General features: G+C 51.5%; 1 protein-coding gene across 11 annotated transcripts; it reads right to left on the reverse strand.

Annotated features, from left to right (window-relative positions):
• Positions 1 to 3,138: 3,138 nt before the first annotated feature.
• On the reverse strand, positions 3,139 to 18,168 carry MTG2 (mitochondrial ribosome associated GTPase 2). 11 transcript variants are annotated; one of them, XM_061207895.1, is made up of 9 exons: positions 17,872 to 18,132; positions 16,206 to 16,369; positions 15,930 to 16,111; positions 9,155 to 9,379; positions 7,268 to 7,415; positions 6,134 to 6,249; positions 5,454 to 5,672; positions 5,157 to 5,295; positions 3,139 to 4,430 (listed from the first exon to the last, which is right to left on the reverse strand). In XM_061207895.1, exons 4-9 carry the CDS (start codon positions 9,356 to 9,358, stop codon positions 4,036 to 4,038), a joined length of 1,221 nt encoding a protein of 406 aa, XP_061063878.1. In that variant the 5' UTR covers positions 9,359 to 9,379; positions 15,930 to 16,111; positions 16,206 to 16,369; positions 17,872 to 18,132; the 3' UTR covers positions 3,139 to 4,035. The 11 variants fall into 11 exon arrangements, with proteins under 11 accessions (XP_061063878.1, XP_061063879.1, XP_061063881.1 ...); XM_061207896.1 differs by lacking the exons at positions 16,206 to 16,369; positions 17,872 to 18,132 and adding an exon at positions 18,144 to 18,161; XM_061207898.1 differs by lacking the exon at positions 16,206 to 16,369 and having other exon boundaries at positions 15,930 to 16,007; positions 17,961 to 18,132.
• Between the last annotated feature and the right edge of the window lie 123 nt (positions 18,169 to 18,291).

Below are 18,291 nucleotides of genomic sequence, written 5' to 3' on the forward strand. Positions count from 1 at the left end.
CCGCACCTCACCCCTTCACTTCCGTCATCAGATAAAACACAGGAGCTCAGTGCAATCTGGATTTCAGAGTCACAACAAATAATCTGTTAGCTAAGTACTGCATTCTTTGTTGTGAATCTGAAATTCAAACCTAACAGAGCCGGTGACCCTCCCCGTGTTCACAGACACTGCAGGGGACGGGCTGGGCTCTAAGGATCCATCCAGGTCTTTGGAAGCGACGGGAAGGGACCAGGGCTGGGCGGGTGGGAGGGTGGGTGGCTGTCTGTGGCCTGGAGCCCTGGGCCTGGCCAGGGGCGGTGTGCTGGCATCCTGGGGGCACGGCCCTCTCAACCCTGAGGCTTGCTCTGTCCTTCCCTGTGGCTCCCACAAGACCCCACACAGGGAAGAGGCTGCGTACCCTGGGTGGGGCTGAGGTGAGCAAGCTTGACCCCCAGGCCAGGCCGTGGCTCTTAAGCTACCCTGCTGGGCCTTAGTGTCCCCGCTGCACAGACAACGAAAACCAGGCAGCTGGGGTGGGGTGACAAGCGTGGGCGTCCCCGCGATACCCCACTGCCGAGCGTGACAGGTTCGGTGGGCTGGGCTGGGCAACCTGCCCACCCCAAGGCCACAGCAGAACCTGGAGTGATTTCCTGGCTCTGGGAAAATATCAACCCACTGGTGCCCACTGATTCCTTGCAAGGAAAGATTTTTTTCTCTAAAGAATCAAAGCATTGCAAGACAGAAAGAGACCGCCCAGGGGCCCCTTCTTGGGCACTCACAGCCCCGCCCCAGAGGCCTGTGGGTCTCCTCTGCTCTGTTTGGCCTTTCGCCCTTTCCGGAGAGGTGACACTCTGGCCTTGGTGAGTCCGAGCATTAGAGCCGCCCTGGCAACGGGAAGATGAGTGTCAACAGCAGACAGCGCCCAGCGCACGCTCCCCTGCACGCGTGTGCCTGCGTAACTGCAGGTGCGTGTGAGTGCGTGTGCTTAGTTCTATGTGTGTTTTCACTGCGGTCAAATACATCTAAAATGTGCCCTTTCCGCCATTTCAGTGCACAGCTCAGAGGCGTGGGGCACGTTCACGCTGTCGTGTGACCATCCCCACCACCCACCTCCTGAACTTTCTCGTTTTCCCAAACTGGAAGTCTACCCATCAAACACTCAGTGCGACTTCATCACGGCTCACGACACCCCAGGCCCCTCGTGCTGCCCTTCTAGAGCCGCAGCCACCTCCCCGCCCCAGGCCGGCCCCCCTCCGACCGTCTGAATGGAATCCGCAGGCAGCCACGTGGAGCAGCCGTCTGCTGCCCGTCGCTGGGCGGTGCTCTCCACTCTGTGGTCTTTGAACATGTGCCCTGTCGGTGAACATGCTGGCATGTATCCCCACACACGTGCATGTATTCACCTGAACTACGACCTGCCCAGCACATCTGTTATGCCTCCGGTGCCGGCGCTGTCCCGGCCCTGGGATGCAGCCCAGACCAGGAACCTCGTGGCGGTAGGGGCTGATGCGCAAGGCCAGGCCAGGGGGCCACGCGCCTGCCACAGGCTGGGCTGGCGAGGCGCAGGGCAGGGCCCTTGTGGGTGGGGCTGTTTGATCAGGTGGTGAGAGAGGCCCCCAGCTGGGGGGCATTCATAGGGTGTCTGAGGAAGGGCATCTGCATCACAGGAACTGGCGGCACAAAAGCCTGCTGTCCTGGAGGGTCCTCAGCGTAGCCAAGAAACAGCCTGAGCAGAGGACAGAGGGAGGGGACGGGCAGCAGGAGCTGGCAGGCCAGGCCAGGCCTGGCGAGGGCTGGGGCTTTGCTGGAGGGACAGGGTGGCCCAGATGGGGTGGAGGAAGGACCCGTGCATACAGGGATTACAGCACCTGGGCTGCCGTGCGGGGAGACGAAGGGGCCTGAGCAGGGTATTAAAATAGGGTGCTGACTGGGTTGAGGGACACCCTCAAATCCACAAGCACTGGAAACTTGCAATGTGACCTTATCTGGAAATAGGGTCTTTGCCATGAATTAGACAGTAAAGCGGGAGGGAGAGGAGACCAGGGAGGAGACGGCCACCCCGCCCCGGGAGGCCCCGCCGGGCGCTGAGCCCACCGCCTGCATAGGAACAGAGGGCCAAGGACACAGAGAAGAAATCTCAGGGAAAGGCTGGCGGTTGGAGCTTCTGGGAGATGAAACCGGTAGGGGAGGGACGACACTGGGACAGAAACACCACGCAGAGGTAGAGAGAAAGCCAGGCAAGGAAACAACCCAGGGCTGTGCCAGCCCCCAGAGAATGAGGGGCCCCACGGAGACGGTCAAGCGCCTGGCCCTACAGCCCACGCCCCGCTGGCCTGACGCAGACCCAGGCCGCCGGGTGCGGCCGTGGGGAGGGCACAGGGAGGGTGACATGAGAAAGCAAAGGCCCCGTCCAGGGGCCAGAGGTCAACAGGTGGTGCCCCGGGCTGATCAAGGAAGCAAGAGCTGCTCAGCCTTTGGAGCAGGTCACTCAGCGGCGAGGGCCAGGAGAGGTGGGCCCGGCCGAGGCTGAGCCCGGCGGAGTGGGGCATCCCCCACCTGCTAAATAGTCTTCAAACTAAAAGAAACCTAAATGCACCTAGCATCAGCCGCCACGCACCCGCTTGTTCCACAAATACGTACTGGTGCGCCCTGGGGGTCAGGTCCTGAGGCTGCTGGGGGCACCGTCGAGAACAGGACAGAGCCCCTGCCCTCTGGGGCGCCCCTTCTGCGTCAGCCACGGGAGGCATCTTGAGTGTCTCCCCTCTGAAGAGCACACGTGGTGGGCGCCCAGCAAGCAAGATGAAAGGCCATGGATAATTAATGCTGCTCTTCGCAGTGGCCTGAGAGAGAGCAAATACATGCAAAACCCATCTCTGGTTTCCAGAACACAAGGACCTCTGAAATTACAAGACATTAAAATAAAGCTTCAGGTAAAGGACTCTTGTTCTAGTTGCAGATTTGACGTCAGATCAAAACGGAATTGCTCCTGAAAGCTCAGGCGCTGGCTTGTTATTCGAGGTTTGCCCAACCCCCACGTGTGGAAAAGACGCTGGCCTAAGTGCACCCAGCGGCTCAGCCAGCTGCCTCGGAACCCTGAGGCCGATCCCCAAAGGGCCCCAGGTCCCTTCTCCACTCGTTCCTTAGGCCCTCAGGGACACGTCAGATGCATCAGACTTTATTTGGGGGAAACAAAAGTTCTAGACCATTTTGCCAGATGAGAAGGCTAGGAGCAGCTGCACCGTCCTCACGGGGCACCTGCAGTCACGGGACGCGGGGGGCGCGGGTGCGGCTCCCATCGACGCCTAGAGCACAAACCTGAGCCGCTGGCCACCCTGGGGGGCGGCGCTGCGATGCCCCACCCGCAGTCCACAGCTAATAACCCGTTCGCGTGTACTAAGCGGGTCAGAAGCCATGCGTCCCTGGGTCGGATACTGGGAGCATTCAGTCGTGAAGCTCGGCTCCCAAAGAGCACAGCACCGTCTGGGACAACAGGGCGGGTGTCACCCTCATTGCTTCCCTCAGACGGCGGCATCTGAGAAGAGGATCGCACCTGCTCCTTCACCACCGGGCGCCTGCAAATGCTTTCCCTCCCCCGGCCCTCGCGCAGCAGACAGAGCATCCCCGCAAAACTGCGCTCGCGGGGCGTGTCGACAGCCGTGGAATCAAGGGCCCACCTCTGCGACAGCTGCCACCACCCGAGGGTCAGCAGGCAACACCGGCTCCCATCTACCGTGTGCCCTCGGCAGCATTTGGTGACGTCAGGCAGAGTGTGGTCCCTGCTAATCAGGGGCCAATTAACACAGACGAGCCCATCGTAGCACGTCAGTCGCACGCAGGCGGGCGCGGGAAGCACTGGGAACAGACCGGCGGGTGCGTGAGCATCCGCCGCCCCAAGGTCCTAGGCCCAGGGCAGGGGGCGCATTGGTGGGGGAGCCCTGAGCTGGCGGGAAGGCCGCTGCACCAAGGCCTCCGATTCTTCGGGGCTCCTTCCTCATCTCCGGTCACAGTCAGCCTGCCCGGGACTGCCCATGCCACCTGCCGAGCCTACCACCTCCGCTACCACCGGAGAGGCTGGCGGCCACGCTCCAGCTCCGCGGCCACGTGGTCATCGTGCAGCTCCTTCAGACGCAGCAGCAGCTCCTCCAGGTTCTCCCCGGCGGCCGCCGACAGCGCGATGGCCTCTCGGCCTAGGCGGGCCTGCAGCTGGGGCAGCTGGGCTCTGGCCTGAGGGAGGTCGACCTTGTTCGCCACGACGGCGTGGGGTCTCTCGGACAGGCCTTGCCTGTACTGTTCTAGCTCGTACTTCAGGTCATCCAGCTGCGTCCACGGCTCTGGCACCGAGAGGTCCAGCACGAACAGGAGGAAGGGGCAGCGCTCGATGTGCCTCAGGAAGGCCAAGCCCAGGCCCCTGTTCTGGTGGGCTCCGCAGACGATGCCCGGGATGTCGGCCACTGCGGAGGAGAAGAGCAGACGGTCCAGGAGGGGAACCTGGGACCTCTGATCCTCTCCTTCCAAGGAACACCTTGCAAGTGAAGTCGTTCAATTTACTGCCTCAGTGATGCATCAGGCCAATTGCCATCCGAGGCATCTCAGCTTTCAGTTTTGCTAATGCTTTGAAATATTTGGTTGACAGGCATGATGACAGATCAGTCTAATAAGAACTACTTAACACATTCCAGTCTTTCTGGCTTCAAAAATGATTCAAAAAAGGGGAAAACGGCTTCCTGTACTCTATTAATAATTTGATTACCGATAGAAATGATAGAGTCTTCTGCAAATATCAAGTGCTATACAAATCACATCGCCAGCAGGCTTACTATTTTTAATGGGTACATTATCTTCTGGAAAAAGTTTTCTTCTCTCCAAATGGTACAGGGAAAGCTTTTTAAATCACATCTTGTCCACATGACTGACGTTGCCAAGTTCCCCGTAGATGAAAGAGAAGAATAGAGGCGGTGAAAAGGAATAATTTCCCCAGGTTTGAAATTTAAACGCCAATTCCTGCACTGCCGCTAGCAGGTGCCTGGGGGAGAGGGCGGGAAGCAAACCTAACACCTGATTCTGATAGAGAACGACAGTTTTTAAATGAAGAAAACAACGTTACACCTAAGAGTTACATAAGCATCGCTCTGAATCCCATCGTCACCCTGACCCTCTGAGAGACCCTGGTGTCCTACCTGCTATTTGCTGGTGGTCCTCACAGTGAACGACCCCCACGTGCGGGTTCAGGGTGGTGAACGGGTAGGAGGCCACAGTGGGCCTTGCGTTGGAAATGGCCCGGAGAAGCGAGGATTTCCCTGCGTTGGGGAATCCGACCTGGAAGAGAGTGGGGACGGCCAAGGTCGGGGGTCCTGGGTCGGGAACCGGGGACGAGGGACAGCAGGGCTCCTGACGAAGCCAAGTGGGCTGCCCGGCCGCCGCTCTCCTGGCATGTCCCCCGCCATCCTCCCGCCAGGCCTTCAGGTGACACCCACCAGCCCAGCGTGTGCCACCGTTTTGAGCTCCAGGAAGAGGACCCGCTCCTGACCCGGCTGTCCGGGGGTACAAGTCGTGGGCGCGCGGTTGCCATTGGCCAGGAAAAAGCGGTTGCCCTTCCCGCCTGCCCCGCCCAGCGCCGCGATGAACTCGTCGCCCGGGTGCGAGAGGTCAGCCAGGACTTCGTTTCCCTCCTTCACCAAAGTGCCCACGGGGACCTGAAAAATAACAAGCGCTTATAGGGGCAGCATGAGAAGGGGGCACAACTAAGCTCCACAGAGGGACAAAGGACCTGGGAAAGGGCCCAGCCCTAAAGGGCTTGAGAGGCTGACTGCACTGCAGGCAAACTGCATAAATGGCTTTTCCCAACAGCGCGTCTAAAGCATGAGGGTGAACAAAAGCATCTGGAAAATGAGAGTGATGCTGAGAGCACAAACTCTCCGCTCACAGGGAGGTGCCCGAGAGGGTAGGCGGGGGCAGATCGCGGGGCTGGAGACAGCGGGGGAGACCTGCGGGCCCCTCGCTGTAAATATAATCGTCTCACGACTTTCTGAACAGGTGACACATTCGCACGGTATGAAATCAGCACAGAGCCCCCGTCCAGGGTTGCTTCGTGGGGGACGGGGCCCCTCTGGACCACTCGGCAGGACCTGGGAGCTTGACGGCCCAGATGGCCTACCTGGATGTAGAGGACGGCGCCGTTTCGCCCAAAGCAGTTCTTCCTGCCGCCGGCTCCTCCGTCAAAGCCTTGGTACTGAGACAGGACTGAGGACAGGGACTTGACTTGCTGGTCAACTGGAAGTCAGAGCGAGAAGCGTCATCTCCCTCTGTGTCAAAGGCAGACCCAGCTCATGTTGCTAAGTTTCTTTTGTTCAGATTAAGAACGTTAAGAATGCACCTGGGACGGGACTTCCCTGGTGGCGCAGTGGTTAAGAATCCGCCTGCCAACGCAGGGGACACGGGTTTGAACCCTGGCCCGGGAAGATCCCACATGCCGCGGAGCAACTGGGCCCGTGTGCCGCAACTACTGAGCCTGCGCTCTAGAGCCCCTAAGCCACAACTACTGAGCCCACGCGCCACAACTACTGAAGCCCAGGCGCCTAGAGCCCGTGCTCCGCAACAAGAGAAGCCACCGCAATGAGAAGTCTGCGCACCACAACGAAGAGTAGCCCCCGCTCGCCACAACTAGAGAAAACCCACGTGCAACAACAAAGACCCAACACAGCCAAAAATAAATAAATAAATAATATAATAAAAATGAAAAAGAAAAATCTAAAGAATGCACCTGGGACCATGGAATAAAGTTGTGGCAAAAGTCGCTAAACTAGCAATGTGATTTTTTGAAAAAGCTAATTTCTTATTTTCTTTCAAAAAATACTACAATTTTCAAACAATTCAAAAATTACCCATAATGTCATCATCATCTTGAAAACAGCTGTACTTACTGTGCTGTGAATGGTTACTGAGGGGACTAGTTTGCTAATATTTGTGCTCCCTGTGTGTCAGGGCAATCAATACCCTTTCAGCACTTGACTGAGATAGTAACAGATTTAACCCTTTGACAGACTGTACCAGAATGTTAGATTCCCTGACAGTAAACTGTCTTTGTGTTCCTGAAATTAAAAAAAAAAAACCATCGAAGTTGGTTTTGGGTGGATTATCTAAACGTGAACATCCACATAATTTAATAAAATGATGTCCACAGGTCAATTTTTGAATCCAACTTCCTGTTAGGATAAGAAGGTGAAAACTCCCCACCCCAGAGGCGCGCAGACACAGCGTGTTTCCCCGGGCCGCCCCTCGGGACACCTGCCTCTCAGGATGACGTGGCCGCCGTAGCCTCCGTCGCCACCATCGGGGCCTCCAAACTCCTTCCGGGGCTCACTGTGGAAGCAGCTCACCCCGTCACCTCCGCGTCCCCCTCGGACAAGCACTCGGCGATGGTCCACAAAATGCCTTTTCTGCAGAGAGCACACAGTGGCCTGTCATTAGTAACTCTGCAGTCCTCCCAAGGACCAAGCAGTCATTTGAAATGTACCTTTTCTAACCATGACAGGCTTTAAAATTAGAAGCTAATGATATTAATATTGCTAACCGCTCCTAAAATGCAAATATAAGAGTTCCCACAAGTCACTGCTATTTGTAGGCAAATGTAAATCAACAACGCAGACGTAAAAAGTGCTCAGCGTGGAATACACACCCCAGTCACGAACGCCACGCTAAAAACCTAAATAAAACGCAGTTTAGGAGATGCTCCTTAAATAAAGCGTCTTCCCAGCTTTTTCAAACACAAACACGTTATGGAAATAACAGGTCTTTACTAATGGAAAGTTCTGTTCCTCAGGACGAGAGAATGAGAGTGACAGTCCCTGGGCCATTACCAGGCTTCCAACTAAGAACAGAAGTCTTCTGTGGCTGGCTGAACAGGGCTCCTTTTTCAGATGGGGTGGTGCAGACAGAGCCCTCACCTGAGAGCAAGTTTTTCTCTAGGTCCCTAAGGGAGACACAACCTACCTAGAGAATCAGAACTAACTAACCAGGTTAACATATATATATATGTTTTTTTAACATTTATTTATTTGGCTGCGCCGGGTCTTCGTTGCGGCGTGCGGGATCTAGTTCCCTGACCAGGGATCAAACCTGAGCCCCGTGCACTGGGAGCGCAGAGCTTTAACCCCTGGACCCCCAGGGAAGTCCCCTAACCAGGTTAATGTTTCATAAACGTTCGCTCACAGGACAAGATGTCCAGCTGCCCAAGGTGCCCGGGTGCAGTCCTGAGGGCGCCACTCCCAGCCCAGCCGTCCCGTCCCGAGGAGCCCACCTGCTCCCCGCACATGCGCACAGGCTGACGTGGCCGCCCACACGGCCCCTCCATGGGGACCAGGGCATCTGCACTTCCATCCACTACTCCATAAGCAGATCTTTTTTCAAAGGAAAATACAGAAATACTTTATGATGCTCTGGCACCACCACATGGAAAAACCATGAATTACTGTTTCAAAAACACAATGTACAATTTTGATCATAATGGAAATCAACCCGATGGGAAAAAAGCACAACTAATGAGCATCGTACAGAAGATAAAACTTAAGAGTCAATGTTTACAATCTGGGGAGGAGACAAAACCATGTGAAAACTTGATATATCTGAGTGCACACGCTGACTGCCAAAGTAATTTTTCCACAGGAAGTACTGTTTGCCCTAATGAGCCTTAATTGGAACCCGCACTTAGGAGGAAACAAAGTGGATTATAAACGTGTATTCTTGAATTTAATTAAAGATCATTCATGTTTTAAACAGGTTTTGGTAAACAGAATAAAAAAACATGTAAGCCTTCGGGAACTATAAAACTAAAGGTGTATGTCCCCGGTCCCCAGCCCCCATGTCATAAATTAAGAATTATTCACGTGTATCTAAGAATATATATAGTACACATCTCAGACACACAGGCTAACGATACCTAAGCCCCAGGCACCCTCCTGGCGAAGGGAGCGAACACGGTCATCACTTCCGGCGTGCTGGGCACTGCCCCGGGTCCGCCGCAGTTTTAGGCCAGCCCAGTATTTGGTACCCGCAGGCCTTCACCTCACGTCCTCATTTCCAAGGATAAACGAAGACAAGACAACAAGAGCTCACAACAATGCCCTGTGCCTTCGGAGGGGAAACGGCAGTCAAATTCCTTCAAGGTTAGAAGCCTCACCAGTTTTTTCTCTGAGAGCAGCTTCTTCCTGGGGGGTTCCTGGTGCTTGGTGCAGTCTGCACAGCTGACCGAGAGCAGCCTGGGAGAAGCGAGCTGGGGAAGGAGCCGCCCGGGCCTGGGAAACGCTCGTGCCAATGGTGTCCAGCACCCCACACCTTCCAACACCGGCCAGGATCTCGCTGAGAAAAGCCTCGAACGTATCATGGTTCCTTAACAAAAGTCAAACTGGCAAAATAAGACATCTGGTTTAAACCTGAACATGAAACCGAAACTAAAGAAGTGTGAGCATCTGGCACAGGAGAATCCTGGTGCGTGTTTCTGAAACAAATAAATGAACCAATGAATGACTTTCTTACCTCACTCACCACTTTCCACCCCGAGTCGTGCCCTATTAGCCTATATGCTACTTGGAGGGAGTTCCCTGGTGGCCTAGCAGTTGGGAGTCTGGGCTTTCACTGCCGGGGGTCCGGGTTCGATCCCTGGTCAGGGAACTGAGATCCCGCAAGCTGCACAGCGCAGCGAAAAAAAACCCTCCTTAGCCTATATGCTACTTGGGGGAAAGATCTGTGTACAAAGGATTTAAATCATTAAATCTCTTGCAACTCTGGAATATACTCCGTATAGAATATCAAATACCTGCTAAATGAAAATATTAAAAAGGAAATCTCAGCCTCAAATCAAAATTTCTTAAAAATAAAAACACCCATTTACTCAGATGCTATGGTGTTATCCTGCACAGTTTAAAATGGTCCAACTGGAACACAGTGGGATATTTCCTATGGGTGCAGTGGGTAAGCCGCCAGACTCTGCACAAGGACCTCTGCCCCTTTTCCCCAGGGTGACCTAGGACAGTTCACTCATCTGACGACGGACCAGGCTGGGAGGGACGGGATGCACGACAGCAGTAGCTGGCCCATGTGAAAACTCAGTAAGTGTGAGCTACTTTCCATTAACTAAGAGCTGGTTACACCACTGCTCGTTCATTAAACAGCTTGTGACGATTATATATCTTGCAGGTGCCGAGGGCCAACGTGAGGCGTCTCAGGCCCAGCCCTCCAGGAGATGACAGCCCTCCCCCCTCCACTGTTCTGAACATCACCCACTTCCACATGTCCCCGCTTCTCAGGCACACGTGTGCCACATAAAAGGAAACCACTGAGGCTTTCCTCCCATCGTTAAGTGCCAACTAGACATACAGAAGGGATATAAATGTACACACACTATTTTAAAAATAATTATAAAGCCACTATGTGCGTAATACAGCAGGCGAGGAAACAGAATTTGCCTTTTCCATTGAAGCCCCTCCTGTGTGCCCCCTGCTCCATACCTCTTGCCCCTTCTGAAAAGGAAATACTTTCTTGGTGGGAGTTATTCCCTCCACATGGCACTGAAAAGCTTTGCTTTTTGTTTGGAAACAATCAGTTATAGAAAAGTTGGAAGAACAGTACAAAGGAAAGTCCGTGAATCACTTGAGGGTGAGCGGCCGACCTGACACCCACTCCCCGGGACACGGAAGTGTGGCTCCCTGTGGACAGAGGCACCCCCTACAGAACCAGGGGGATGGCCTTTGAAACCAGGCCACCAGCCACGCCCAGACCCCCAGGTTTGGCTAACGGTCCCTAGAGCGTCTCCCACAGCAAAGGGTCCAGCTCAGAACCACGAGCTGCGTTTTGCTGTCACGTCTCTGCAGCCCCTCCCTGACTCTCGTGCCCCTGACACCTGGAAGGTCACAGGCCAGCTGTTCTGCAGCATGTCCTCGTTTTCCCTCTGACGGACGTCCCTTTGTGACGAGACGCGGGCAATGCACCTTAGGCAGGAATTTCACACGAGTCACGGGGCCTTGCTCACCCTGCACACGGAGCTCCAGCGCAGGGGGGCCCTGCCCGGCTTCCCTGCTGTCGGGGCGCCCCTCCCTCCCTGTGTAGCTACGAGGACCTCGGGAGAGGTGGTCTGAGACTGTGCAAATCCCGTTCCTCATGAACTGTCCATTGACTCATTTTCATGGGCTCAGTTTCCTATTTTATTCAGTTAGCTACACTCTGTCACTATCATTTACTTCGATGCTCAAACTGTCTCTGCTTTGGGCAGTGGCAGCCCAGCCCTTGGCTTCGGTGTCCTTCTGACACGTGCCCCTCAACCTGTGAGCACCTCGCTGCTTCCTGGCACAAGATGTTCCGGGCTCGCCGGGTGCTTTCCCTGGCTGACCCTGAAATCGGCCTTTCCTCCAGGGAGCCCCGGCTCTGTTAGCGGAGAATGGCGCTGGGATGGCCACCTGTGTGCTGCGGGTGCTCAGGGGCCCTTGGGGTGGTGCTGCCTGTGGGTCCTCTCCGCGGACAGAGCGGACGAAGGTAAACGCGTCCACACACAACACTCACACCTGCAGTCACTGCTACACCGATCCACCCACGGTTTTGGAGCAGCATCTTTTGAAAACCGTGGGTTCACACCTATACTCCCAATTCCAATTCAACACCACAAGGTTCTGCCTAATTTTCTCCTTCTGTCTTTGCAAGTCCATCCTCTGACTGTCAGAGTCCTGGCTCCGTTACCCTCAGTATGTTTACTCACCCAACCTCGACAGTAACCAAGCCCTCACCTCCTGACGTAGGTGCTCTCCCCTTCCGCTGGGCCGCCCCTCCATGGGGACACCCTCCTCCTGTTATCTTCCTGTTAATGTATTCTCCTAAATACACCTTTATTTCGGAATGATTTTAGATTTACAGAAAAGGTGATATTCCCATATACATCTTACCCAGTTTCCCCTAATATTAGCATCTTACATGACCAGGGTACACTTGTCAAAACTAAGAAACCAACCCTGCTATGTTATTATTAATTAAACTCAGGATGGCATTTGGATTTCACGTTTCCCCATGAATATCCTTTTTCTGTTCCAGGATGCCACACTGCATTAAGCCCTCTTAAAAGATATTTTTAAAGTGCTAAAAGAAAAAAGTCCCACCCAGCATTATTACACAGCCCGTGAAAATATCCTTCAGGGAGGGAAGTGACGTAAGACATGCTGGGTGGTGGGAGACACTGTCTCCACAAACAGTACCCCAGAAAGAAAATGACACCACAGGGAAACCCCAACCTTTAGGAACGAGGAGAGAGCAACAGAGATGGTAAGTATAAAAGACTATTTTTTGGGGACTTCCCTGGTGGCTCAGTGGTTAAGAATCCACCTGCCAGAGCAGGGGACACGGGTTCAATCCCTGGTCCGGGACGATCCCACATGCCATGGAGCAACTAAGCCCATGCGCCACAACTACTGAGCCCACGCACCACAACTACAGAAGCCCGCGCGCCTAGAGCCTGTGCTCCACAACCAGAGAAGCCATGGCAATGAGAAGCCTGCGCACCACAACGAAGAGTAGCCTCCACTCGCCGCAACTAGAGAAAGTCCGCGTGCAGCAACGAAGACCCGACGCAGCCAATAAATAAATAAATAAATAAATAAAAGTACCTATCCTTTAAAAAAAAAAAAAGACTATTTTTTTCCTTGTAAGAGTTTTAAAATATGTATGACTGCAGAAGGAAAAATTATAACACTGTCCAGTGGGTTTCCCATGCATGCAGAGGTGATTGCAAGGTTTCCACATTTCTGTGAAGTGGCACAAGTCTTAAGTCTAAGTGGATCATGAAAGGTTAGGTATGTGCATTGTAATCTCCAGAGCAACCACTAAAACGTATTTCAGAGATATATCCAAAGGCCAATAAGTAGATGAAATGGAATGCTAAAAGCCTTTCGGATAACTCAAAAGAAAGGGGACAGCAGAACAAAAGAGAGGGACAAACGGAAAACAAATAATAAAATGGTACCCTAAACCTAACCATACACGTAACTCAGACAAAACAGACTTCCAGAAAAAGAGCATTACCTGAGATGAACAAAGGCATCTGATAATGACAAATGGAATTAGTCATCAGGAAGGTCTAACAATTAAAAATGTACGGGAGCCTAATAACAGATGCAAAATACAGACAGCAAAGTTGGACAGAATTAAAGGGAGAAACAGACCATTCCACAATGATAGCAAGAAATTTTAACAACACTCTCTCAAGAAGTGATGAAATGAGTAGTTGAAAAACGAAACAAACAATCGAAAACAGTAAAGACATAGAAAATCTGAACAGTGCTATCAACGATATGGACTAATTGACATTTACAGAACAGTATATCCAACAACTGGAGAATATACGTTATCTGTAGCTGCATGTGAAACATTCACTAAGACAGACCACACCACAGGTCATAAGAGGAGTCTCAATAAATTTAAAAGGAGCGGGGACTTCCCTGGCAGTCCAGTGGTTAAGACTTTCCCTTCCAATGCAGGGGGTGCAGGTTTGATCCCTGGTTGGGGAGCTAAGATCCCACATGCCTGGCAGCCAAAAAACCAAAACAAAAAACAGAAACAATATTGTAACAAAATTCAATAAGGACTTTAAAAATGGTCCACATCAAAAAAATTTTTTTTCTTTTAATAAATAAATAAATTTAAAAGGATAGAAACATATCAAGTATATTCTCTAAACAACACAACAGAATTGAAGTCAATAAATATAAAATACCTAGGAAAACCCCAACCATCTGGAAATTAAACAACACTCTTCTAAATAATCCAATAGGCAAAAGAAGAAATCAAAAAATATTTTGAACTGCATGAAAGTATGACATACCAAAATTCATGGGATGCAGCTAATGTAGTGCTTAGAGGGGAACTTTTAGCTCTAAATGCTTCTATTAGTAAAGAGAAGAAAGATCTACATAGGCGGTCATCTTGGAAACCAGTACCACACAAACCAATCTGGCTTACCTTGAACGACTAGCTTTTTTATATACTGCAACTCTTTAATTGCAAACATTTCTCCCTACTCTGTTCTTGGTGGCATTAGAGAATTTGATTTTCTCTCTAGAGTTGGAGAAGAAAGAAATAATTTTCTGCTTTAGATACAATAATATTAGCATTCTAATTTCAGTCTTTCCACTTAATTTTTTAATAAACAATGTATTAACTTCCTTCTGCATGTGCTTTCAACTGTGTTGAACTGTATTATTTTTTTTTTCTTTTCTAATTCTAGAGTTTCTAATTTTTAATCTTCTAGGCTTCATCCTTCCTAAATATACTTTAAATTATTAATTTAAAAAAAAGAAAAAAGAGAAGAAAGATTTAAAATCAGTGACTTAAGGTTTCAAATCAAGAAACCAGAGAGAGGGGGCTTCCCTGGTGGTCCAGTGGCTAAGACTCCATGCTCCCAATGCAGGGGGCCCGGGTTCCATTCCTGGTCAGGAAACTAGATCCCACATGCCACAACTAAGAGTTTTCATGCCGCAACTAAAGATCCCGGATGCTGCTACTAAGACCCGGCACAGCCAACTAAATTCGTTAAGCATTTAAAAAAAAAAAAAAAAAGAACCAGAGAGAAGAGCAAAGTAAATGGAAAGAAGGAAATAATAAAGAGCAAAAATAAATGAAACTGAAAACTGACAACTGAAAAACTACCACAGCTTAAAAACTAGCTCATTGAAAAGATAAACAGGACTGACAAACCTCTAGCTAGACTGATAAGAAAAGTAGAGAACACAAATCACCAATGTCAGGGTTATCAATACAAACCTTACAGGCATTGAAAGGGTAAAAGAACACCATGAACAACTTTTTGCCAACATATTCAACAACTTATGTGAAATGGGCAAATTTCTTGAAAAACACAACTACCAAATAAACACAAGAAAAACAGAAAATCCCAACAGCTCTGTATCTACTAAAGAAGTTGAATTTGTTATAAAAGAACATTCCCAGAAAGAAGACTCCAGACTCAGACTGTTTTACTGGTAAATTCTATCAAACATTCAAGGAAGAAATAACAGCAATCTTACAAAAACTTTTTCAGAAAATACAGGAAGTGAGATCACTACCCAACTCATTTACTGAGGGCAGTGAAAGCCCAGTACCAAAACCTGACATTAAGAGAAAAGAAAATGACAGCCCAACATCCTTCATGAATGAGAAGTGAAGAATCCTTAACAAAGCATCCAACTGAGCCCAGCAGTAGAGAAAGGATCACACACCAGGACCAAGTAGGATGATCTCTGGAGCCCCAGGCTTCACCAACAGTCAGACCCACTCACCCATCTCACGGTGACAACCACATACACCTGACAAAAGTCAGCACCCACTCATGATTAGGAAAATGAAACGACACAGCAAACTAGGAACAGAAGGGAACATCTTCAACCTGATAAAAGGCATCTACAGAAGGCCTACAGCTAACACCACACTGACCAGAGAAAGACAGAACTGTCACCCTTTGAGACAGAGAAAACAAGGGTGCCCATGTTCAACACGTCGGTGGAACACTGTCTTTTAGACACTGCAATAAAGAACTAAAAAATAAAAAAGAAGAGGTAAAACTGCAGAAAATATGACTGTCTCCACAGCAAATTCCAGTGAAATCTATAAAACAAAGATTAGAATTAATATACAAAGAAGCAAGGTTATCGGTTACAAGGTTAATTTGCAAAAGTCAACTGTGTTCTACACTAGCAGCAAACTATAAAATGAAATTAAGACAACAATCCCATTTACAGTGACACCAATTACAAAAGCATCTAGAAATAAGTTTAACAATAAACATTTAAGACCTCTACCTCACTACTGGCAAGATACTGTTCTAAGTGTTTCCCAGGGATTAATGCATTTAGCTCTCATAACAGCCCTGTAAAGAAAGTACAGATGAGGACACGGAGGCAAAGAGAGGTGAAGTGACTTACCCAAGGTCACAGATCTCTCAGATGGGAGGAGTGGGAGTGGAGTGTGAAAGCAGGTTGTCAAGGAGCAAAAACAACCACCTGATAATCAAAGAAGCACACCCACAGCTAAGTCTGTTGGAGAGCTATGCCATCTGTCCCGGCCGGGTTGAAAACCAAGCTTCTGGGCACTGGTAACACGAAACCTGAAAGCGATCAATCAAAGAGGTGACGATTGGAAAGCCAACCAGAGACCTGAACTCTGAATCTTGCCTAATGTGGAGTACTCCTCCTTTTTACCTTTTCGATGTGTTTGGAAAAATCTGCTGAACACATGCCGTGGCTCTCCCTTGGCACGTGAACAAGTTCACTTTGGTATCACATGAATATTTGGTCTTTGTTTTCCTTCTAATGCTTTACCTGCTCTGGCCAATAGCCCCATGTGGCTACTAAGTTTAAATTAACTAAAAAAATTTTAAACGTAAAAATTCAGTCCCTCAGTCACACAAGCCACATTTCAAGTGCTCACAGCCACATGTGGTCAGTGGGTACCACAATGGCCAGCACCCATTAGCACATTTCCACCATTACAGAAAGTTCTCCTGGACAGCGCTGGTCTATACTGTGCAGTGGGAACTCAGAGTCCTCCTAGGAGCATCCTTTTTCCTGGGCCCAGCAGAGCAGAGTACAAAAGGTGGGACGGTGGTGAAAGCTGAGGGCCCGGAGTCAATCAGACTTCATGATTACAGGATGGGGGCTTTTAAAAATGCTGGGAAGGCGCTCAATACAGGGCAAGGGCTCCACTTCGTTCTGTAAAGTGTTAAGATCAGTTCTACTGGTCCATACACGTTATCATCCGCCAGGCGCCTCCTCTAAGATCCTCCTACGGAAATTTTAAATTTTATTCCATGGGAATTCCCCGGCGGTCCAGTGGTCAGGACTCTGCGCTCTCACTGCCGAGGGCCCAGGTTCAATCCCTGGTCAGGGAACTAACATCCCCCAAGCGGCTCGGCCAAAAACAAACAAACAAACAAAAATCCCTTACCACCACCCTATGAGGGGTAACAGTGCATGCTGGTTTTTTCCCATCTGCTTGTCTAGACCGCTTCTCCACCCTGCTCCGTTTCAGGAGCCTACCCTGCATGCCTACCCTCAGCTACCTTGCCGTGGGGAGGAGACTGGAGGGAGGAGGAGGGCTGGATCCTGACTGAAGGTCGACTTCCAGCCAAGGAAGCCCCGTCTATACTGCTCTCTGCTGGTCCTGGTAACTGGCCCTCCCCTTATCCTGCGGGTGTCCAGGCGCAGAAGCAACCCCACTGTTACTAGCGCCAGATAAAAACACTAATTCTGCTGTTTCCCTGCACACTCCGCTTTAAACTGGGCCTTTACAAACCCTCCTTAAAGTATCCTAAAGTGATGGTGCCATAACTTCCGACCCTTACATTTTTTATGCCGTTTTGTTTACCACGCTGCCTGGCATGCGGGGTCTCAGTTCCCCGACCGGGGATCGAACGGTGCCCCCTGCAGTGGAAGCGCGGAGTCTTAACGGCTGGACCGCCAGGGAAGAAGCCCCTTTACGCCCACTCTAAAGCAGTGGAGGCTGAGACTCAGAGAGGCTCTCGCGTGCCCAACACACAGTGTCCTCACTGCCTGTATTTCACAGCAGGGTTCTTCAAATGAGGGATGCGTACGCGACCACCATCCAAGGGAACCGAGGCAAGGGTCATTTTAAAAGAATCAGTTTTGTGCTCCTTAACTGTGGACACGTTTTCTCTGCTAAAGCATATCTGCCTGGGAACTGAATTGCGTTGAAAAGCGTGATCTCCTTTCCGCTCGTGTCGTGAGAAGGGCCCTCTACAGAAGGAAGCCCCCTCCAGGGAGCTGGCCCGAAGGACACGCCTCCCTCCTCCCGACAGGCCCGCGAGCAGGACAGACCCCGGTGTCCGCAGCGGTGCGGACGGCGTACCCGGTGCCGGCCCAGCCCGCCCAGAGCGCCCTCGCAGGAGGACGCCGCTCCTGTGCGACCCAGTGTTTATCACGCGCGCGCACGCTCACGCTGTTCGGTGCAACCGCGCGCCACAGCAGGTACAGAGCAACGTCCGGGAGGAAGGGTTTCACACTCAGGACCTCGGCCCGAGGGCGTCTCCGGGCCACCCGAGCGCGCCCACGCGCGCTGAGGGAAAGCCGGAAGCCCGGGCCGGGGAGCCGAGGGCGCCCCCAGCCGCTATTCGCACTCACCACTCGAGACGGCACGCCACTTCCGGGGCCGGCTCCGGGGGTCACTTCCGGGGTGGGTCCCGCCTGCGCAGGGCTCCCCAGCGCGCATGTGCGGCGCGGGGAGGTGGAGGTGGGGGTGGGGGTGGGGGTGGGGGTGGGGGTGGGGGTG

Source organism: Eubalaena glacialis, chromosome 13, assembly GCF_028564815.1.
Source record: "Eubalaena glacialis isolate mEubGla1 chromosome 13, mEubGla1.1.hap2.+ XY, whole genome shotgun sequence".
NCBI lineage: Eukaryota > Metazoa > Chordata > Mammalia > Artiodactyla > Balaenidae > Eubalaena > Eubalaena glacialis.

Coding starts and splice junctions, on each gene's coding strand:
- MTG2 (XM_061207900.1), bottom strand. CDS start 9,358: ATGATACGTTCGAGGCTTTTCTCAGCGAGATCCTGGCCGGTGTTGGAA. Junction 6,250..7,267: donor CGGCCACGTCATCCTGAGAG/GCAGGTGTCCCG, acceptor TCTGACTTCCAG/TTGACCAGCAAGTCAAGTCC. Junction 5,673..6,133: donor GCGCCGTCCTCTACATCCAG/GTAGGCCATCTG, acceptor GTTATTTTTCAG/GTCCCCGTGGGCACTTTGGT.